Source organism: Miniopterus natalensis, chromosome 1 (genome assembly GCF_054644295.1).
Source record: "Miniopterus natalensis isolate mMinNat1 chromosome 1, mMinNat1.hap1, whole genome shotgun sequence".
Lineage (NCBI taxonomy): Eukaryota > Metazoa > Chordata > Mammalia > Chiroptera > Miniopteridae > Miniopterus > Miniopterus natalensis.
In genome coordinates, this window is record NC_142081.1 from 28326732 (window position 1) to 28350878 (window position 24147).

At 40.4% G+C, this 24147-nt stretch overlaps 1 protein-coding gene across 1 annotated transcript in view; it reads right to left on the minus strand.

The window, feature by feature from the left end:
• The window catches only part of SYNE2 (spectrin repeat containing nuclear envelope protein 2), a 233480-nt gene that overhangs the window by 159508 nt on the left and 49825 nt on the right, over positions 1-24147 (minus strand). The window contains exons 16-31 of the mRNA XM_087819973.1: positions 23317-23481; positions 22297-22446; positions 20777-20950; positions 18279-18437; positions 17804-17977; positions 15366-15500; positions 13829-13987; positions 11267-11478; positions 11027-11117; positions 10138-10253; positions 9791-9917; positions 7615-7772; positions 6654-6804; positions 5400-6004; positions 4554-4733; positions 2529-2679 (exon numbers count right to left, since the gene is read on the minus strand). Of these exons, the coding sequence (XP_087676099.1) occupies positions 2529-2679; positions 4554-4733; positions 5400-6004; positions 6654-6804; positions 7615-7772; positions 9791-9917; positions 10138-10253; positions 11027-11117; positions 11267-11478; positions 13829-13987; positions 15366-15500; positions 17804-17977; positions 18279-18437; positions 20777-20950; positions 22297-22446; positions 23317-23481 (2907 nt within the window). The remainder of the gene's footprint in view (positions 1-2528; positions 2680-4553; positions 4734-5399; positions 6005-6653; positions 6805-7614; positions 7773-9790; positions 9918-10137; positions 10254-11026; positions 11118-11266; positions 11479-13828; positions 13988-15365; positions 15501-17803; positions 17978-18278; positions 18438-20776; positions 20951-22296; positions 22447-23316; positions 23482-24147) is intronic.

Sequence of the window (24147 nt, forward strand, 5' to 3'; positions counted from 1 at the left end):
TCAGGATGAAATGTACCTTGAGTCTCATCCACATCTGAGTTACATGATATGCAGATGAGACTCTGGACTTAGATTTTAAAGTTGATGCTGGAGCAAGTTAAGACTTTTGGGGCTGATGGGATAGAATGAATATACTTCCCATGTAAGAAGAACACAGATTTTGGGGGGGGGGGGTCAATAGCAAAATGTTATAAACTGTGAGAACTGTCTCTATAACTGTGAAGTAAATTTCTGTTGTTTGTAAGTCACCTAGTCTATAGTATTTTTGTTTTAGCAGCCCAAACAGACCTAGACAACAGCCATAGAAGCACTAATGATGGCAGAGGGGTCAATAATTGGACTTAGATTTCCATTAGAGAGACTCACTCAGGAGAGGGGCCACCTGCCTGAAGGTGATGGAAGGAAGCTTACAGTTCCAGGGCTGGTTATACAGTTATGCGTGGTGGGAGTAGTGTTCAAGGAACTGAGAAGAGGGAGCGTTTAGAATGACAGATAGGCCATATGGGGGTTTAGAACAAGTTACCCCAAGATGTGCCTCAGTGGCCTGTGGATTGTTTTGAGCTAAAGTCAACTTTAGCAGCAGGACTTGGGAAAAACTTCTGCCCTCCCTTACCTACCTAGATGAACTTGAATTATGGGCCCTGCCCATAGGAAGAGATGATCAGAGATAACTTCTTTAGACCTATCTACAAGGCAGGGTAAACTTCTCTTTACTGAACATTTGCTCTCCTTATCATCCTGCAATAACCCTTTGAAGCCCCCAAAGCACCTCACCCCATCCCTAGCTCAGAATGTCCTATGTACCCATTTCCCTTTTTGTCTCTGAACCTCTAGTGCATGTGGGGTCACTGACTCTTTCATGTAGGTAGGATTCCCAAACAGATGTATTAAATTTATTTTCTCTTGCTAATCTGGCTCATGTCTGTTTATTAGACCAGCTGAAAAAACCTTAACGGGGGAAGAAAATTTTTTCCTCCCCCACAACCACACAAACAGTGGGCATCATGACTGACACTCATTAAGAGGTTAAGTCCCAGGCTCTCTGCTAGGCACTTTAGCTATGCTACCTCACCGAACAGGACAGAGAGCTTTTTGGTGATAATAGGATCCCACTTAACAGGACAAAGGTAGAACTCTAGGACTAAGGAGAATTTGCACAAACCAAGAATAGCTGCAAGCAAGAAGGGCAAGATATGTCTGGTCAATACGTAAGGCAGGGACTTAGGGTCTATGGTTAAGGCAGAGACCTTGATTCTGAAATAAGAGTATGAGGCGGGAACCTGGTGTCAGGGGCGCATAGAAGAGTAGCTATGTAATCTGGGACACGAAATTGAGGGGAATCTTGTACCACTGATCATGCTGGATTCTCTGAGGACGAAGGGAACCACAGGTCCTTAAATACACTGGAGTGAGGACAGGATCCTCCTAGACTCCGAGACCACCACACCCAGAAGCTGCTCTGCTGGATGGAACCAAACAGGTTACATCTGAGCAACTCCAGCTGTCTGTCTGCTCATGGTCTTGGAGGCCTCCCTCAAGAAGTCTCATAGGAAACCAGTTACACAGTCACATATTGTACAACTAGTATTAAACAGGCCTCTTTCTGACTGTCAGTTTCAAGAAACTGAGTCTGAGAAAATGGGTCCCTGACGGGCCATTTCTCACCTGTGGCACTGGCCATGTGTCTGCACCCTGAGTGTCGCTGCAGCTTCAGGGACAGGAGTTCTAGATAAAGAATACATGGTCTGTAAGAACCTGGTCTATGTAAGCTTCTACTGATGTTGCTCTCAGCATCTGGGAAGCTTAATAAAATTGCTCTCTAACAACCAGCTGAACCAAGCAGACTAAGCTTCACACGTGCTTTGGACACTTTGATAGCACTTTAGCATCATGCTAAACACAACACGAAAAGCTGAGTTCTGGGGAATGATAATACAGTGTATTCTTTTTTAACTAACTCACTTTCTGCCACACAAAATAATAGAAAATAATGACACCTAGTGTCCAAAAATGTTATTCTTCTTAGAAAACATTCTTCACAGAAAGCTGTGACTGGGGAGGCTATGAACACAGAACCACCTGGCAATCAGCTCACGCACCTTTGCAGAAAGCGAGTTAAAAAAGACACACGTAATTTTTCCTTTGTCCACTAACAACAGAGGGGATTTTCTCGTAGCCTTCAACCTCTCAAGACTGCAATGAAGTCTCAGGTTCCTTTAGGTAGGTCAGGGCACACACAGACTGTTACCACCTCACAGAGGGAGCAGCAGGGGGACCCCGACTCAAACAGAACCATAGCACCAGAATCAAACCCAAACAGAAGAGACCCGGCCTCAACTGGGCGGATGATTTTTTCTCTCTCAAGCTCTGCTGATATATTCAATAAATTCTTAGACATTTGGTAAAATAAGAGTCACCAGTAACTTCTTTTAAAACAACTTTTGAAAATGACTCCGTTTACAATATCCTCTTTACTGTGAGGCTTGTGAGCAAGGCCCCGCGCAGCCCCTTCTGGAGTTTGGACTCACCTCTGCCATTCTTTTCTTCAGGTTCTCCTTCCCCATGTACGAAGCCTGAAGGGAGATGACATTCTCCTCTTTTTGAATCAATGTTGTCAAGATGCTTTTAAAATTCTGGTATTGTTTTAGGAGCTCCAAAACTCTTTCACACTGGTCAAGGCTATCAAAAAGGAAAAATGTAAAACAGCTAAATGTCTGAAAATAACAACCATTCTTTCTCTTTTTAACTATCCTACAATAATGGCCAATAGATTATGGAAGGATTTTTGTTCTTGGTATGGTTTTATAATAGTTTTACCAATTTAACCTAAAAATGATGGCACATATATTTATCTGGCAAGTGGGTGGTAAAAATAACCACTGGACTAGTATCTTCACCTGATCAATATTAAAAAGTCACCAGATGTACACTCTAGAAAGAAATATATGATTCATAACCTTGAAGAATCAGCATCTCAACTTCACCCTTAATCAAAAATCGTCTTGGAAAACAGTGCCTCCCTAGAACGATTCTTGGAGATTATTTCAGTATTGATTCAACAAGTCACAAGTTGTTTATGTCTACTTAAGCCATTCTAGATTTAGCCCATTTAAAAAAAGTATAGCACAGATAATGTGGCAGTTAGGACGCCTGGTGTGTAGTTATGGCCAGGCACTGACAGTCACGTCACCCTAGATGAGTTACTTTAGGTCTCAGAACCTCAATTCCTTCCTCTGTGAAATCGAAGGGTAGGCTCGATCAAACACCACAGACAGGCTTTATCTTTACCATACACCCAGGTTCTGGAGGGAACGTGTACTCGGGGGGAGTCCTGTGGTGAAAGGACTGCTGACAGCAAAGTTAAGGGAAATCACCAGAGAGCTGGGGCACCCAGGGACTAACAACAGCAATAGTTTTCTACTGATCCGCCACCTGGCCTCACGGGGAAAGAGGGAAAGTGCCCTGGGTCTCAGAGGAAGGTGCCAACAGGAGTCTCCAAACCACAGTGAAAAGGGAGGGGGGGATGGTTAAGATCACCTTGACCTCTCTCTCCTCTTGTCTTCTAATCTACTAGTACCTCCCACTTCTTAGCCCAGCTGGACCCTTGGCCTGGGTGGTTCAGGGACAGGGATCGCTCCTCCCGACCACTCCCACCCCCAGACAGAGAGGCAGGGCTAGAAGGCATGGATGGAGAACGTTCAGCAGAATCACCGACGGGGACTGACAGGTAATGGCTGTCACACAGTTAAGCCCTGCCTTGGCTCTAGAGGAAAGAAGGCGGCAACTGACAGGCGACATCCCCCATTCAAGCAGGGTGGTGTGGTAGGATGATGCCACCAACCCCAAAGATGTCCGTGTCCGAATCCCTGGATCCTGCGGATCCTGCGAATGTGTTACCTGACATGGCAAAAGGGACTTTGCAGATGTGATTAAGGGTCCTAACATGGACGTTATCCTGAATTATACAAGTGGGCAAAACATAATCAAAAGGGTCCTTCCTGGAGGGAGACAGGAGGGTCAGAGTCAGAGAAGATGTGACAAGAGAAGCAGAGGTGAGCGAGGGAGAGAGGGAGGGAGAAAGAGACAGGCAGACAGACAGAGATTAGAAGATGCCAAGCTACTGGCTGTAAGGACGGAAGAGACACAAGCCAAGGACTGTAGGAGGCGGGCTCCAAAACACAAAAAAGGCAAAGCAAGGGACTCACTCCTGGGGTCTCCAGAAAGAAACCAAGCCTGACTTGGGGATCTCTGACCTCCAGACTGTAATATAAGTGTGTGATTTTTTTTAAGCCACTAAAATGCGTGGTAACTGGTCACACTAGCAATAGAAAACCAATGCGGGGGTGGAGGTGGAGGGGGGGATTAATATAGTGTGTTCACTGTCCCTCTAAACAGCCTCGTGAAGTCATTCAAGCCCCGCTCCGTGACTGCAGGTCCGCGCAGACGGGCTCAGCGAGGCTCGGGGCGAAGGCCCGCCCGCCCCCGTCAGAGCCGCGGCGCGGGTGAGCGGTGCTGGGGAGCACCCTGCGGAGTGGGGGGCGCCCCGTGCTCACCCCTCGGCGGCGGTGGCTCTCGCGCCCTCCCACAGGAGCGCCGTGTTCCCGCACTGCTGGTGCAGAGCCTTCTCTCTGCCGTCTTCGAACCGCGGAAGCGAGCTCGCCATTTCTAGCAAGTGTTTCTTCTCCTCTTCATAGTCATCGAGGTCCTTCGCCAGTCTGATTAATGACTGTTTCCTTAATTAGGAAAGAAAAAAGATTGATAGCCAGTCGTCAGACAGGTTTACTAAGGGGAGGGGAGCGCCACAGAAGGGACTCTTCCTAACACTGTCATTATCAGGACAGAGAGGCAGGCTCTACATGGCAGAATTAAAACACTGCTCATATTGAAGGCTGCCAACCTCGGTTTACCCCAATTCTGCTCAGATTCCAGAACCAACACTCTTAGCTCACCCCAATCCCATGCCCTCCCATCCAGTCCCCACGCTAATCCCGATGGAAGGGGGGATGAACCCACACAATGAAGGAAGAAGTTGGGACCAGGTGTGGCATGTGCATCTGCTACCACTTATTTTTTTTATTGTCAAACGTGTAGAGTTCCAGGCCTTCCCTCATCAAGAGAACACCACAGTCAATACACAGCAACTCATGTACTTTATCCACATCTTAGTTCACTACTCCTTTGTCCTTGAGAATGAAAACTTTAAAGAAAAAGAATTCTATAACATTTTGTAAAGACACAGTATGAACAAGAAGGAAGCTTGTCTGAAAAGAATCCTGAACACTGAATAGAGAGGGACGGAAGAGAGACAGAAAGACAAGGAGTATTGGCTTCATCTGACAGATACTTGAAAGTGAAGAAAAGTGTCACCTTGGATGGAAATCGACGGAGACAACCCTTACCGTTGTTTGACAGCTGGAACAGTGGGATCCTTGAGACCAACTTTACTGATCTGACCTTGCACATCTAGAATATTTTTCAGGAGTTCATTATTTTTGAAAGTACAAGTCTCTAGTAATTTTTCTTTCATGAGTTCCTCCTGTGCACCAGCGCCATGTGTCTCAAATAAGAGTTTGGACAGAGCATCGAGAAGTTTTTCACAGGACGTGTCTTTACCCTGTTTGGCATCTTTAAAGCTTATATCGAGCATCTTCAAACGTTTATCCAGATGTCTGGCCTTCTCTTTCATCAGATGAGTTCCTCCCTCTTTATTTTTTCCTTTCAAAGTATTTTCTGGCACCTGCGTATCTGAGGCAGAAGAGTCTGTCACAAGCTCAACAGGGAGTGCAGCTGTTCTCAGAGAAGTCAAAAACTCTTCCAGAGCCCTGATGGCATCTTTACTCCTCTGGATCCTGTGGTTTGTTTCCTCGAGTTGTGATCTGTGCTTCAGTATAATATTCTGTGTCGCATGTAGGTCAAGTGGGTGTAATTCCTTTAATGCAGAGTTATCCGGCTGCTCCAAATTGTTACATGTGTCTATCTGTTTTGCTATGGAATCTTGGATATCCTAAAATAAAGGTTACAAAAGCTGAAGGGACTGAGGTAGAAAAAAGAAAGATTGCACGGCAAATTATAGAACTCCATTTAATCTAGAAAACTGCTTTTCAGTTTAACCACGGCTGACAGTTTCAACATTTTAATTATAAGTGACCAGATGGCCCAGCAGCTTTATCATCTGATATCGTTCCTGATGTTTCAATCCCCCAAAGAAAACAGGTATATAAGTCTATTGCTTCAATGAAAATAATTAGAGATTTAACTGTTGAGACATCTGTTTATAATCTGAAAAATAAAACTTAAATATTTTTATTTATGATGGGATTTGGAATAAGTAAATTGTGGAATATGCCAATATAAGCATATGAGTCTAGCATGATATTTAAAATTTTGGTCATTGGAGAAGGCATTCATAAGGAACCTTTCATTTTAAATTCAAAGAAAATGCCTCATTATTTACTCCACAGTACCTACTTCCAAATTGGAAAGGAATTAAAAAGTTGATTAAATAAATAACAAGTCTAAAGTATTGAAGATTTTTCTGTCATGACTTATATTCTAAATACATACTATTGACGCAGAATTAAAACTGCAGAAGAATGTATAAATGTCTGAGAAACTGATTATTGTATGACTATACTATGAGAACGTATATTTACCCTCAGGCGTTGATAAATGCCATCAGCATCAGTGAGGTGAAATTCTTGAATGGCCACGTTATGCAGATGGAGCAGGTCTGAGCCACAGAGCAGGAGCGATTCCTTCTCCACAGGCAACACAATCTGCAGCGCGCTGTCCAGAGACTCCATTCTAGGTGTAAAATAAAGCAGATGTGAGGGGAAAACAGCAGAAAGATACCCTATAAAACACGTGAATGCCATTACTTAACCAAGAACCAAAAATAAATGTCCAATAAAAATATATACAATGATATGTACAGATCACCACATTATAACCCAAACCCAGCGATCCAAAATGCCAACGAACGAGTTGTTTCCTATAAAAGTATTCTTATTAGCTTAAGAGATACCATGCTGAACGGAAAATTGTAAAATACAAATTACTGAATGTATTTTAACACTGCCTTGATGACAAAGACCCCTCATTATGAATACTAATTATTGTATTAATGGAAATTATAATAGAGTTCCAAGAAGAGGCTCTACTACTAATAAACTGAAATGTGTGACCCTGGATAATTAACATATAGACTCTGAGCCTCAGTTTCCTCCAATGTAAAACAGGGATGTGTACTGGGATACACATCCTATGTATAGGGGTAATTACAGGACTCTCATTTTAGAAATAAGGAAATCAAGGCCCAGAGAAGTTATGCAACATGGCCAAATTCATGCCCAAGGGGAGAGAGTGGGAAGAGCATGGCCTCTGGAACTCAACAGACTTTAAATTCTACTTAAGTCTCCAGCCAGTGGTGTGGCTTGGTTAAGTTACCTAACCTCCCTATCAGTTTGCTCATCAGTAAAATGGTGATCACAATGGCAGCCTCACTTAGGGCTGTTGTGACATCTAAATAAAATAACATACTAGCACAGTACTAGCCTCCTTAAAATGGCATTTAACAATTTAATCAAGTCATTATTAACCGATAGCAGAATTTACCTGGTATTAAGAGTCATCTGAAACTCTCTTTCTTTTCCCTTTAATCTGTCTCTTGCTTTAATTATATTAGGCTTCTTTATGTCACTCTCCAGCTCTTCTAACTGCAACGAGGTGACTTCAAACGCTTTCCAGCGAGCATCGGTTTCATTTTTTAAGACCTAGATGAAACACATACATTTATTCATCAACTTATGAGTTAACAGGCACAATTATTCTGGTCTTACAAAATGAGACACCCACCAACCGTGGGCACAAAGTCTCACATAAAAATACATTAAAAGCCCTGGTCAGTTTGACTCGGTGGTTAGAGCGTCAGCCCGTCCACCAAAGGGTCTCAGGTTGGATTCCCGGTCAAGGGAACGTCCCTGTGTAGCTGGGTTACAGGTTCGATCCCGGGCATGTGCGGGAGGCAGCCAACCAATGTGTCCCTTTCACATCATTGTTTCTCTCTCTCTCTCTCTCTCTCCCTCCCTCCCTTCCACTCTCTCTAAAAATCAAAAGAACCCGGCCGGCGTGGCTCAGGGGTTGAGCATCGACCTATGATCCAGATCACAGTTGGATTCCCGGTCGGGGCCCATGCCCGGGTTGCGGGCTTGATCCCCAGTGTGGGGCATGCAGGGGGCAGCTGATCAATGACTCTCTCATCATTGATGTTTCTATCTCTCTCTCTCCCTCTCCCTTCCTCTCTCTGAAATCAATAAAGATATATTTTAAATAAATAAATATCAATGGAAAACATATCCTCAGGTGAGGATTAACAAAAAACCATATATATATATATATTTTTTTCCCCCCCCAACCATCTATAAGTAAAGAATCTGTCAGGGAACAATGATATTAACTGTGCTGTACGAGGACCTTTTAATGAAGTCAAGGAAGTTGACAATATGACTTTCATCCAAATCCAAACTCCCTTCCCCGAAATTAGGTGCACAGAATACAATTCAGAAAGACACATATAGTTTTAAGAACAGACATTCTTTTTCCTCTGGATCAAAAGTCTTTGTTTCTCCCTAAACTAAAAGAAATTGGAGTGAACCAAAACTATTTCTGACAAATGAGAAGTGAATAAAATTAATTTATGATTTATAATTAAATGTCTAAATATTCTATACCATTTCAGTGCCTTATATGGATTCTTAAAAAAAAAAAAAAAAAAAGGCACTACTCAGAATTTTCCTGCGTACTCACCAGTGTAATTTGTTCTTCACTTTCCCCAAGGGTTAGTATAGCTTTTCTAACGAACTCATTATTCAATCCCTGGAGTAAGGTCTCAAGACAGTTTCTTAATTGCGTTGAAAACATGCTAAATCCATCATTTGAACAACAGGGATTTTAACATATGAATTTTGCTTATTCAGATGGAAAATAGAGAGGAGCCAGTGGAGTGTTACTCAGGAACTGGCATCATAAAAGGAAGAGAGAAACTAGAAAATATGGGCAGGCGTTATAGGAACCACTCATGGTCCTTTCTCTACCTAAGGGGTTTTCTGTGAGGGTTCCCTCTAATGCACTTCCAAGCATACAAGTGCTGCGCTGCAATGCACAGATAATCTTCCAAATAAGGAAGATATTTATTTGTACAGATAACAATTGATGTGCCTACCACTAGCTAGACTGTTTTATCTGTAGCTCTTGAATAAACACAATACTTTCTCTGATGCTCTCCAGGAAGATCACCCGTTGCTTAGGGTGAAAACTCCCTCCACTGTCTGCCCCTTCCTTACTGTCCAGCATCACACAGACATGACCATTTGGCTAAGATGATAAACTGAAAAATATTTAGAGTCACTGGCTTTTCATGTATTGTTAATCTTAGAGCAACCCAGAGGCAAGCAGTGTTGGTTAAAATTGCCTTTGACCACACTGTCTTAACCAATTCATCTGAAGTCCTTCATTCCCATCCCAAGCACAATCCAAAATTTTTCAAGTCACAATATCTAGAGTATCAAATTAGAACATGAGCAATAAATTAGGTCCCTGAACCAAAGTCTTTCCTGGGTTTGATGCTTGGGTGCAAATCACTTTTTGGAATCGAGTGATATTAGACATGCAATCCAACAAAGTTCTTGGAAACATCTAGTATATGGGACCTCAACAAAATGGTGACATCTATACTCATGGTGGCATTATTTTCTAATAAAAGATAAACTCTAATAATATTTTCAATAATTACCTGTAGATCTTTCAGTTTATCCTGTAGACAAGCACTACTCCTTTTCCCATCACTAGAAAAATCAGAAGTAATTCTATGTTTGTTGTTTTGCAGGTGTTGCTCAAGAGTTTCTCTGTGTGTATCATACCTGGGGAACATGAAATGTGACATTACTTAATTTTAAAAATAAGACAAAAAAGTTTTTCAGTTACTATCAATTATGCATGAGGAAATCCCAGGGAATTTCCATTGAAGTTACTGGACAGCATGCAAAAATTATGACTAAAAGATAATAAGAACTTATTAAAGTATAACATGTTTGCCTGTAGGATTTTTGGCAGACTTTCCAGTTGCTGAAAAGAGTTTACCTCTCTAGTAAACTATCTGTAGATGTATTGTGATCCTTCCCATACTTCTCTATGTTTTCTTCCTGTTCAGGCTTCAATTCTGATTCCAGGCTCAAATTCTTAATCGACTCCACTGCCTAAACAAATATGTAGAATAGTAAACATAATATCTTCAATATACTTAATTGTCTAGAACAAATAAACACTTTTTGATACAAAGGCATATTATTGATTCTTCATATGCCATACCAGGAGCTAACACAATTTATTTGAGGTTTCTCAGCTCAGAGCAAGGCCTTCCCATGGCACAGAGACTTATTACACCGAGTCTCACCTTCTACTTGGTTTGTCAGCACAGTAAAGGAGTTCTCCCGACCCCTAAATGCTCTTGCTGACTGTGACCACATAGGGCTGGTCAACAATAGACAGAAGCCTAGCATGCAGAAGCAGACCCGTGAAGACAAATACACCTCATTCCTTTCCCACACCTTCTGACCAGCCATCTGGGCTGTGATGCACAGTACATGCCATTTACCTAGGATTCTAAATGGAAATTCAATGCCCAAGGAAAGTAAAAGACATTATAACAAGAAAAAGAAATTATAAATCAATTAGCCATCCTCAATAGTAACGTGCACAGTCAACATGTATTCACAATGGTTCAAAATGATCTCTTTTTTTAAAAAACAGTTTGTACCCTCAGAGGAAAATTAAGTTATCCTCTCTATAGCTTTGCTTCATTCTAATTCTTTAAAAAACAACCTTCCTTGCATGATCTGAGTGGGACTTCTCAGCTGATGAAAACTATCAGATAATTAAAACCATCACTTAATTAATGAGAAGTGGATTATTGTCCACTTGGCCTTTTTCATTGAGTTTGCTTGGAAAATACATTATCTGAGTGTAACACCTTTTCAGTTGATGGCTGATTATCTGAGTGTGCAGACGGCGCCTCACTGTGGGCATTCCTTCCTCCGTTCTCAGACGTGTTCACGGTCTCCCTAGGAAGGAATCAAAATTGTATATTGACACAGAGGGAGGAACATGAAGCCCGAAAGAGAATACATAATAATACTCAATGTTCTTTCATTTTGCAAAAGGCTTTCTCTCCCTTTTCCCTGGCACAGGGCCATTCTTATGAGGCACTGACTTGTTCTTCGACGGGCCCCCCACCGGGGGCTGCAGTGTCGTGTGGATCTCGGAGGCGGCCCTCCGAAGTCTTTCTATCTTCTGTTCGTAATCTCGGAGCAGCCTCCTCACTTCCTGCTGACTCCTTTGTGAAGTCAGCTCTTCGCACAGCTCCCGCAGGACATCCATGTGGTGATCAAGCTGGTACAGGCTGCCTTCCTCAGAGAAGCAGGCCTAATTGAGGAAATAAAGCAGGAAATGTGTTTCAAATGGGCTTACATAATTAGTCCATGAGGATTAGCCACTAACAGATGTGCGCGACTTCAACAGCACACGCTTCTGTAAGCCTGTCCACCACGTGCCTGGCGGATGGGCACGGAGGAGCAAAGAGGAGGCAGTCGGCCCTGAAGGGGCTTGCCGCAGTACAGCTGTGCGGAATCCAGAAAGTGTCACCAAAATACGCCTCTTTGACATGAACATTATTTTGAGTTGAAGGCAATTAAGAAGTATGGAGGGGGAGAGAGTAACCAAAGAACTTATGTGCATACATGCACAACCCAAGGACACGGACAATGGTGGGGAGAGGGGCTGAGGAGGGGGGTGGAACGGGATGGAATGCGTCATTGGGGAGAAAAAGGGACATCTGTAATATTTTGAACAAAAATTTAAAACATAAAAAGAAAAGCAAGTAAACAACCCTGGTTGGAGTGGCAAAGTTGGTTGGGCGTTGCCCCGTGCACCCGAAGGCTGCTGGTTCGATTCCTGCTCAGGGCACATGTCCAGGTTTCGGGCTCGATCCCCGTCGGGTTGCGTATGGGAGGCAACCGATGGATGTTTCTCTCGCTGATGTTTCTCTATCTCTATGTCTCTCAATCTCTCTCTCCTTCTTCCTTCCTTCCTCTCTCTCTCTCTGTTTTTAAAAACAATTTTTTTAAAAAAGCAGTAAACAGAAAGATTCCCATTTTCTGGCTAAAGATGGGAAATAAAGTCTCCTTTTACGGGAGATAAACCCTTCTCAGTCCCACTGCAGCCCCCGAGGAATGTGGGAGCAAACCTTGTTAAACTAACCTTTACCCTCCCAGTCACTTCCCCACCATTTGCCACCCAGCCCAAACCCTCTTGTCTTGTCAAGTCCGCACTAATGTACTGTTTCTCTGATAAAAGGTATCAAAGCTTCCTACTCTGCTCACTTCTTCGGGTCTTCAATCTCTTATGAAGGCCCCCACGTGCATGTAAAAATTCAATAAAATATGTATACTTTTCTCTTGTGGATCTTTGTCAGTTTAATTTTCAGACCCAGCAGGGACCCTAAGAGGGTCAAGTAAAATTGTTTCCTCTCCTGCAGTAGTCACACAAATAATGAGCATACAGTGTGACAAGTGATAGGACAGGGCCACTACCTGCCTTAAGGAGTCAGGGAAAGCCTAGTTCACACGCGGGAGCCGCCTGAGCTCCGTGAGGGAAGGACAAGGAGCCTGCAGGTCCAGGGGGAGCGAGGGCGCTCCTAACAGAAGGAGCAGCCGAGAGAGGAAAAGCTCCAGATGTTCTAGAAGGACAGTCTAGAGGGTGGAGGGCACGGAGCAGGAAAAGAGGCAGAGGCATGTCCTAAGGAGTTTGGAGATGTCCTGGGAGGAACGGTGAGCCAGTGACAACATCTGTGGTTCAAAGGGTCACTCTGGGGATGAGTTTGGAAGATGATGCAGCCTTCATCATGCTGAGAAAATCACCCAGGAAACAGCGATGGAAAGGATGGAAGCTTCTCTGAAGAGTAACAGAGGGGACCTGGCAACTGACTCCACTAAGGCCGCGTGGAAGGAAAGGGAGGAGATTCTGGGACAGAAGGCCTTTCGGAACCAGAATATATACGAGGAAGACACGTCTGAGGGGATATCACTGGTTCGTGTTGGACATGCTGATGAGAGGTCCCTGAAGACACTGGTGATGTCCCCTGGAGCTCAGGGGAAAGGACTCAGTGGCAGATAGAGATTCATGCGCCATCTCTGTCGAGGGGGCAGCTGAAACCCCCGAGGGCAAGAAACCACCTAGAGCAATCATGAAATTAGTCAAAAACAGAGACTCTCCAAGCTAAAACATTGAGATAACACAGTAAAAAAGAGAAATTTGTGACATACACTACAAAGAAGCCAGACCCCCGCCACCACCCAGAAAAAGAAAAAGCGAGAGAGACTGACATTAAGAGGGCCACAGCAGGAGAAAGTTTAAAAGAAATGAAAAGAGGGATCGGTACTGTCAAAAACACGGATGCAATCAAATAGTAAAGGGACCAAAAGGCAACTGTGGGTACTTCAGCAAGTTTGTAACCAGACGCTCAGGGTCAGGGGTCACTGAAAAGTATCCAGGGAAGTCATGGGCTATTAACTCAATGCTAAATTTTTCTCCCTTCTAAAATGCAAGAGTCACAGGCTCTGGTTAGAGCTTGAACTGCATAAGGGATAATCCCCAGGGAACGAGACGGCTGAAGTCATTTTCAGAGCAGATTTCATCCCAGGCCAAGGACATGCACAACCTTTTAAGAAAAACCTCAAGATGACGACAAAATGTAAATGGAAAACAGGTGGTTTACCTCATGTTCCTTGATGAGACCCTTGGTCCTTCCTCTGCGAATTAGTTTCTTTTCTTTACTTATTTGTTTTTCAAGTCTTGAAATACTGTCACTAATTTTTTCCTTTTCAATGTCTATTTTTAGTTGTTGAATATACAAAGACAGTTCATAACGAAGAGACTGCAAACGAAGCCACACATTAACCATGGGAACAAACTATATTGAAAAGGTTTTCATTAAAAACACAATAAAAATACTTGCTGTAACAGAACTTAAAAAATTCTTGTGTCGCTGTGGAGGATGTTTTAAAATATAACAGACCCATAAACATATTTTTTTCCCTTTCTAACAACTAAAAATGTGTTTGAGTTGGGAAAGACACTGTTAAGAGAACGAAAAAAATCAGCTGCAGACTGGAAGAAACTATAGGACATATTGGAGCCCATGCTGAAATAGCAAGATGTTATAATGCATATTTTGAATGGGATTCTGAACAGACTAAAAAGCACATTAGGGAAAAACTGTGGAAATATGAATAAAGTTGAACTTAGTTAATAAGGTATCCATATTAGTTCATTAATTGTGACAAAGGTACGATGTCAATGCAAGATGTGAATAATTGGGAAAACTGGGCATGGGGTATCCTGGAATTCTTTGTACTATCTTTGTAATAATTCTGTAAATATAAAATTGCTTTAAAATAAGGTTTATTTTAAAATGTGTTTTAAGAGAACCTTTAACAAAAGATATTCAATTATATTACTTTATTCTCTCCCTCTCTCCATATATTCATACATACATGCACATATACTGCTCCAAAAAAAAAACCATATCAATACTAAATACCACTTATTGAACACAATCTCTGTGGTAGCTACATAAATCCTAGCAACAATCATGCCAAATTGGTGGGTTATTCCCATTTTATCGGTGAAGGTCCTAGAAGTTAAGCAGCTTCCCCAGGGTCATAGCTGCTGGATCCAAGTCTGTCTGCCACCAAAGCCTACACCTATTTCACTGAAACTCTGGGTGTATGTGTCAATATGTTGTCTCAGTCAGGATCCAACCAGGAAACCAGAAAACACTAAATATTTAACTCAGAGGGAATTACATGCTGGGGATTGATTACACAAGACATGAAAGTCAAAGAGGGGATGGGAAGCAATCCAGAGATTAGCATCAGCAGAAAGCTCCTACCACCGCTGGGCTGGAAGCTTCAGTGGAGTCCAGGCAGGAGGGTCACCAACCAGAGGCTGGAGACATGGAACCTGCAGCCAGGGGGAGACTCAGCTGCCAGAGACAGTGGCCAAGAAAGAGGACAAGAAAGCCTTCGAACTCTCCTGTTTCCCCTCCTCCAACCTCCTTTCTAATCTCCAGTATTGTCACTGGCTGAACACAGAGAGGCCAGCTGCTACAGGGCCTGAGAACCGCAGCCTACAGGGATCAGCCCTCTGTGATTCAAAGTAAACAAGGGGATAACCAAGAATGACTCTGATGACAAACAAATCCATGGTCAGATGTATTCGTGTAAGTGCCGGATACACGTGCATGTTCTTACCTCCCACTTAGTGCAGACATCTCTGCTCTTTTCTTCCAAAGACAGCTTTACATCCTCAGATACATTATTTTTCAGTTCTTCAATGGCTTTCATATACTTGGCCAGACTTTTAGTATTAAAAATTAATAGTGCTTCCTATAAATTAAAAAAAGATGCAAACAAGAACATGAAAGTCTCTACTGCCAACTCCTCAAAGCTAATTTTGGTAGATGGTTCACAGGTAGAGCTAGGTAAAGGACTCTATGAAGACTATTTAAAGATTTAAGGGAGACTTTTCTTTGTAAATTGAGGTTGAGAGCCCATTTGCATCTTTTGAAAAAAATTGCAAAGTATTTCTTATTTAAATGTACCTACACATTTGAAACTCAGATAAAAACTTCATATCTATGATATTCAAAATAATTTGCATTACCCCTCTGATAAATAATGAGCCCCTGGCAAGGTTTCCTCGAAAGTTCCTTTAATTGTGGATCAGACAACCACACTTCGTAAGTGATATAATATGAAGAGAATACCAGCATATATTAGATATAATTTATAGTAGGGTTAGTATGGCAAATATTTAACATTGTACATAAGCATTTTATGCTGCAAGAAAGAAACATTACCTTACCATGGACTTCTAGTTTTGCCAGGGCTAACCACACTGGCAGTCCCATCCCAGGGAAGGACAGCAATAGCCAGGGAAGGGAAATACCTTGCCAGGAACGTGTCTGCTCCTTACCCCACACTTACCGGCTCTTATTGAGTAGTACCTGGCAATACCCTATAAGAGCAGAATCCTGGCTTAGGTAACAAGTGAATGACAGAAGGAACACTAGTCTGGGGTTTGTGAAAGGCAGAAAACTCTAAGGAGACAAGAAGATGAAAGTAATACTTAAGGAGAAAGCAATAAAACAGGGTGGGAATTCATCCTTACACTCATTACACATTTATTATGGGCCTCCTGCAGAAAAGGTACAATGCTGAGCCCCGGGGCGCTTCTCCAAGGCCTCTGTGAGGGCTGCTACATGAAGGACCCAGGGGCCCCAGGGCGCTTCTCCAAGGCCTCTGTGAGGGCTGCTACATGAAGGACCAAGGGCGATATTCGCACCATATGTGCTGATGGGAGGGTCCCACTACCCGAGTGCCTGGAGTCCCAGGGGTCTCAGGGAAGAACCTTGTGTTGTTTGTGAAAACAGATCCACTTCACTAAATGCCAGAGGAAAAAGGGAAAACCCATGGCCCCAGATTCCAAAAGAAAAGTGGGCAGGGAGAAAGAACATGGTGTGAGAACTGACACCCCTCTCTTCTCTCTGGAGAGAAGGGGCCCAGAGCACCCACTTTCCATCTTCCTTCTCTCTTTCCTGAGCCGACCATATCTGTCCTCCTGAAATCCAGCCTGGTGATTATTTAAAAGAACCAGTGACTCTTAAGGTCAGTTCAGCACTGTCAGCAACCTGGGAGTAAAGCAGGGGCAAAGGACAGGGAACTGGTCAGAGCTGGTGGCTGGCCAAGTGCAAACAGCGTAAGATGGCCGTGGGAAAGGAATGGTGAAAAGACTGCTAGGGTCCAGTATGGTGAGCAATCCAGAAAAACAAATAGAGTTGAGGCCTGGGAAAAAAGAGGGGCCACAGTGGGCAGAGGGTGGCTCCTATATCACTGAGTCTATGTAACAGGTCTTTTCCTAAAGCCTGGGAGCACTGGCACTGGGGGAAGTATCACTTGGCTTCATCTCTACCTCCCACAACATGCCTTGTTCATTTTAAATGTTCAAGAAGTGGGTGAAGTGTTGAATAAATGAATGAAGGGAAGAACATGTAATACTCTACCGCTCCAATGGTCCAAGTATAGAGACCCTGTTTCATTTCACTTCCCATGCCCACCCCCCAAGTGCCTCCTGCTGTGTTCATTAATAGTGAGTCTCATTTGGATATATCTTAACTCTATCAAACCATGAAAAGTCAACCTAAAATTGTCTCCAAACTGACCCAAAACATATTGGGTCTTTATCGATAAGAATATGTCCGTAAATAACTTGTATCATTTTAATTAAAATGTTATTTTACAGCTGAAGAATTTTAACTACTCATATGCCTTCATAAGCCTTATTTTCATTGAAAGCCTCGACAACAAATTCGGCAGCTAGATAGGGCTAGAATTATTGTGACCATTTTATTGATTAAAAAAGCCAGAAAAATTAAATTCTTGCTCAATGTCATAGAGTCAGCTGTGTTCTTTACACTATATCACTGAGTCTATTCGGCAGGTCTATAATAGTATATTGAATTTTTAAAATTCTTCATTTTAATGTTTATTTTGAAGAGTCTCTGGGAAACAATGTATAAAACTGGAAAAAATTTTAAAGGTACAATAACTTTGTGTATAATCACAGTGATAAAAATTAGGTAGTTGGCTAATAATAAATACCCTACATTTGATAGGTGAAAGGGTCCCACCTTATACTTTGAAATTAGTCCACTCCGGCTCTCTCTTTGGCCAAGTAACTGCTCAGCTCTTGTAATGTATGATTCAAGTTCCTTCAGTGATTCCTCCACCTTCATCCTGACATTCAGATCTGGTGAGACATCAGCTGAGTTCTTCAGCACTGCACCTAAATTTACCATGTTGATCTGTGAAGACAAAAAATTCTCAACTTAACACTTGGCCCAGCTTCTTAGAAAATTCATAAAAGTTAATAAATATTTTCTTTGTGTTGCCACTCCTATTTTCCCACTGGACATAGGAATATTTTATTTATTATATTGATATTTTCCAGTATGCTCTAAATATAAAAAAATAAAATATAATGCAAAAGTTGTATTCTACAAAACATTTCCAAACTATAGGGCAACCCCTCCAACTTCCCCATCCTCCCACTGACTACTTGGTTTTAAAGACTAATTCACTGAATAGAGAATATTAAAGAGAGACCTGGACTTTCTCTTTAGCTTCTTGAATCTTTGCCTGAAGCCCAGCTGTGAGAACATGTTCAAGGGACTCCTGGCTTGAAATGTTTTGTACATCCATTTGTAAAGTGTCTTCCATTCTAGATGTGAGCTCTTCATACATAGAGCCCTTGGCAATAAGATGCTATTAAAACAATTAAAATGAGATCACAATAAACATTCTGATTATATGTTAAACATTAACCTTAAATCTCATCAGAAGTCATAAAAGGTTAATTATTAATGCAAAATGAGGCAAATTTATATTCTAAAGAATGCTATTTAAAAATTTCATTTTGAAATTTTATATTTATACAGATTCTGGGCAACACAGTCTTTTATAGGTTAGTATTTATATATTAAACACTGTAATAAAATAAAGACTAGAAGTAATACAATGGAACAGAAAGAAAACAAGTTGAGAGAGTAGTAATAAAGCTTAATATTAAATTGTTCTAAGGCAAATCAGTTGCAAGGGCATATGATAAATGTTACTGGAGAAAATGACTATTGGAAAATAATCTTTTTAGAACCATGCTTTATATAACATGTCAAGAATAAATTTCAGGTATATCAGAAAGTTATATAAAATACAAAACTACAAAAAGAAGAAATTATCTATGAAAGTTCATCTGCTCTCTGTGTGTGTGGAGAGCCTTTGTATACATAAGAACAGGGATAAAAACGACTATATAAATGTAAAAATTTTCTATGTAAAATAAACAACTTAAAAGTCACCAACTTGGTAAAAATATTTGCTACACAAATGAAAATGGGTCATGATTCAAAGACCTTATAAGTTCAATAAGAAAAATAACTAAAATCCAAAAAAACTCAGAAAATACAAATCACAGGAAAAAAAGCTAATGAATATTTAATAGTCAAATCTTACATGTAACAAATACAGTAAATACAAATTAAAATAATGAGATATTGCTTTCCACTTATTAATTAGCAAAAAAAATTTTACTTACTACTCAAAGGTGACATTGGTATAATAAAACAGAAATTACACTTTGTGGTATCAACTATGTAAATGTTGATCTCATTTATCTTAGAGCAGCGGAATTATAGTGATTTTTATTTTCTTCTTTACACTTTAATGCAGTATTTTAATGTCTAAAATTAGTATATTGATTTATAATTTCAATTTTTCCCCTTTTTAATTATAAAGCTCAGGTAAAAAACTTGAACAAGAATAGAAAATACAGCATGTAAAGAAAAAGTTCCTCTTCTTCCCCATCGCTCCCTTAGTTGTCATTTAACCAAACATTCACACATTCATTTAAAAAATACTTTGTGTCTACTGTGTACCAGGAAATGTGCTAAGAGCTGGGCATCATGCGGGATCAAAACAGACAAAACTAGTTATTTGTATACACTTACGGATATTTTTCTATGGATATCAAAGCATAAAGTACTAAAAAGCAACTATTTTACAGAGCACTAAAAAGACGTCAACACCTATACTGTTCAGCAACCTGTATTTCTTACTTTACAATATATTTGATCCAATAAAGATCTACTTAATTCCTTCTTAACAGAAATATATTCTAGCATGTGTGTATGTTCCCTGTTATTTTTTTGAAATATTTTTTAAATATTGACTTTCTCATTTCTCACTCATTTCTTTTACTAAAGTAAATTCCAGATACAGCAAATGAATGAATGAATGAATGAATGAATGAATGAATGAATGAATGAATGAATGAATAAAATTAGAAAAGCACTGGCAGATAGCACAGGTAAGTTTATATAATATTTTCAAAGCAATAAAAAGTATCACTCTTATAAACAATGAAAACACAAAATGCTATATATACACCACTTCAGAAATGCAGATTTAAAAGAATTACATAAATGTTCCTTTATTCCAGGAACTTTCCATCTTGTTGCAATTTATGACATGCTCCATAGATTTTTATAGCTGAGCTTGGAACTCAGTAAAAACCACAATTGTAACTTCATTCCCAGGAGAACTGAGTGATATTAAAATGCAATCTTGCCTCATTGCTTTTCAATGAGTCGACTGCCTGAGAATGAAGACAGAACCGAGTTGTAACAACACCCGTCACCCTCCCCGGGTCAAGCAAAGAAGGGAAAGTGGCTTAATCAGTGAACGAGCCTTCAAAGCCGAGGCTGTATAATCCCCCATATTCACACTCGCTGAGCTATGTGAGGCCCCCTCACTTATCTCTTCATCGCCTCTCAGACAAGAAAATATTTAACCTCCGTTATGTAGCTGGGAAAATAATTCCAGAACTTAGACTCACATAAGGTACTATTAATGGTTTTCAAGTCTATCCTCTGTCCTCAAGCAAAATCACAGCAAATGATTTAGGAATGAGGATCCATGCTGTTTTAAAAAACCCCAACTAAGAAAATTCAAACAGCTGTCATATTATTCTTTACCCTGAAACTTTTATCTTAATACATCAGTCTACAGCCACGGAAGTTGTCCTTTTAAGACTTTTATGCTCATACCTGCAAAGATTCTTCCACTGAAGTATCTACATCATCTTGATGTCTCAGAACATCCAAAAGAGACTTGGTTTCTGTGTCCCAGGTTTCCACTTCTCCAATAAGCTTTTCAGTTTCTTCGGCCACTTTTAGTTGCCCTGGGAATTCTTCATTTTCTTTTTCATGTTCTTCCCCAGCCTACAACATTCAAAATTATCGCTAAGAAAATGACAATGTTTACATGATACAATAATTTTCCATTTTAAAAAGTGATCTTTTCCCCCCCCCCAAGAGTGATAAGTCAACATATTTTAATTACTTAAGAATTAGTTTTTGAAATGATAATAGCACTTTATGATAGTACATATCACTTTAAATGTTAACAGATTTATTCACATATATATTCTTTAAAATTTTTATTTCTTGATGAGAGAGAGGGAGAGAGAGAAACGTCAATTTGTTGTTCCACTTACTGATGCACTCATTGGTTGATTATTGTATGTGTCCTGACTAGGTGTTGAACCCGCAACCTTAGCATCTCAGGACAATGCTCTAACCAACTGAGCTACCTGGCCAGGACCACATATGTTTTCTTCATGATAATATCATGCCTACGAGCTAATTACTATTATCACCATTTTACACATAAGGAGATAAAATATTAGAAAATTAAGGTATTGTTTCTATAAACACATTTCAAAACCTCACATACAACTTACTTAACTACAGCTACTAGCAATAGTAGTTGCAAACATCCTCAAGAAGAGACAGAATCAAATTTCAGTGAAATTAAGCCTTTTCCCATGAATAATCTCTCAATATCCTATGGGGTAATATACTAAAGCTGTACATGATATATACATTCTTAGTTGTTTTTTACCAGATCATATTTTCAATGTATTAGAAGAATGTACTATTCTCTATTCTTTTATTCTAAAAGCATCTTGCACAAATTCAGATCTTTCAAGAGTCTGTCTGATTAGGTCTTAAACACAGCGAATCACGGCCACTGGCCAAAGCCAGTTAAACGTGACATTCTTACATAAAACCGTGCAAGTTATTATTCTGAAGAAGGCACATTTCCAAAACCACAGGTATGACACCTGCGTATGATTTTTATTGTTTTGGGTTCCTTTTCCATATTCTTATCCAAAATAAAAAATCATCCTCTAAATTATCCAACAAAACTACAAATAAAGTCTACATTTCCCCCCACTTTACAGAAAGGAAGCAAGACACAGGCCAGGGGCTAGCCTAAAGCTAGACAATGTCTGAGCACCAGTCAGAAGCAATGGGAGGAAAACAGCAGCTCCCTTTCCACACTGAGAAGTTGTGTCGGGGAAACTCCTCCTGAGTGACTTTAACCCTAAAGACTACCTCATGAAGGTAGTCTTTATGCATTTTACTGGAAAATGATTATACTTTAAATATTACCTAATAATCATATTTACCACTGTTTCAACAATATGGATTTTTTTTTTAAAGAAAAACAGCAAAGTTAAATTATTTCTATACACAAATGGAATAAAGTATGACTACTTTACCTTTACACTCTGGCTGGGATCTTCAGCACCTTCTAATAGCCTATCTGTTGAAGACTCAACAGCTGGTTTTTTCTCTTTAGATGGTGGAATATTTTTAGGATTGTCAAGAATGGACTGATCCTGCTTTTTTATAAGTGGCAGTTTCATGTCCTATAAAAAATTAATGTCATAAAACATAATGCTTATATTTTTATGCTAAGATATATTACCAACAATAAATGGACATAATATATTCAATATATTTTAAAATGAGCATTCCCCATAAAACACCTCAGTCTCGAATTGTTAATAAGAAAAAAATAATTTCATAATTTAAATTTTAACATTATGTAAGGTCTTCTTTTAGAAGCGTTATACCAAATATAAAGATAAATAAAGCTCAGTGTATGTTCTCAGGAGCCTGAAATCCAATAAGCAAAACACTTAACATTATTTTTTAGTGGTAAAAGAAATTCAGGTAGAAAGCTGTATGTTAAATGTCCACACAAAAACTTGTGCATGAACGTCCACAGCAACATTAGTCAGAATAGTCGAAAAGGTGGAAAGAAGCCAAATGTACATCAACTGATCAATGAATAAACAAAACGTGCTATAGCCATACAATCGGCTATTATTATTTGCCAATAAAGAGGAATGAAGAACTAATATATGCTACAATGTGGACAAACCTTGAAAACATTACACTAAGTGAAAAAAGCCAGAAACAAAAGACCACATACCATATAATCCCAATTACGTGAAATATCCAAAATAGGCCAACCTATAGAGACATTAAGTGGACTGGGTTGCCTAGGGCTGGGGAGGGTGGGAGAAAGTGGGCAGCGACTGCTAATGGGTACAGAGTTTCCTTAAGAGGTGATGAAAATGTTCTAGACTTGATCATGGTGGCGGCCGCACAGCTCTGGGGATACTAAAACCCATTGTTATACACTTTAAATGAACAAATTGTATGGTATGCGACTTTATAGCTCAACGAAGCTGTTACCAAAAAAAAAAAAACAAAAAACTGCACAAACTTACGAGCTGAGTTTTTGTAACAAACTTTCTCCATCTTTTATTCAGCCTTCTCAATTCTTTAGAAATAGATGCTCTAAATTCAGCATTGCTGACTTGAATTAAGAAATTTCCCACTTCATTTAACATAGTATGTTCAAGATTCCACTGGGATAGTGTCTCAGAGGGAACCTACATAACATATAAGCAACATGTTATTTTAATGACAAAATACTTGTCTTTCTATGATCGATAAACAGATCTTTACCAAGGTTGACTGTAAGCAAAAGTGAGGTTTTGCAGAGACTCTGATGGCCCTTTAGAGGATTCTCCCATCCCTACCGGTCCAGCCCTTCACCCCAGCACTAACTGGCGGGCAGCAGCTGTCTGTCGCGGCCTGGGCCTGGGCTGTTAGGAAGCATCTAACCGGCCACCCTTCTAAGTGCCTGCGGAGCTTAGAGCAGAGGTTCTCAAGCTTTTTCAGTTCACGGCACCTTTGACGTCTCGGTAATTTTTTTCATGAACTCTCCAGGTCAGAAAAATCATCTAAAAGCTCTCATTTTGAAGTAGTCAAGTCCAAAAAACTTAGTGCTAATTTGCATAGTGTCAACCGACAAGTCTTGTTGTATCTCCCTCAAAATTTAAATTCCCTTTACATTAAAAAAAATTTTTTTTTTAAAGAGTTCTCTCTGGCAGCTCAGAGCACCTTAGGACACAGTTTGGGAACTACAAGGCTTAAAGTGTTGTTGTTTTTTTTCCAGAGTTATGGGAATTTTAATGAAAGAACTTTAAAAACAGAAGAACTGCCCGGCTGGGCGTGGCTCAGCGGTTGAGCATTGACCTAGGATCCAGGCGATC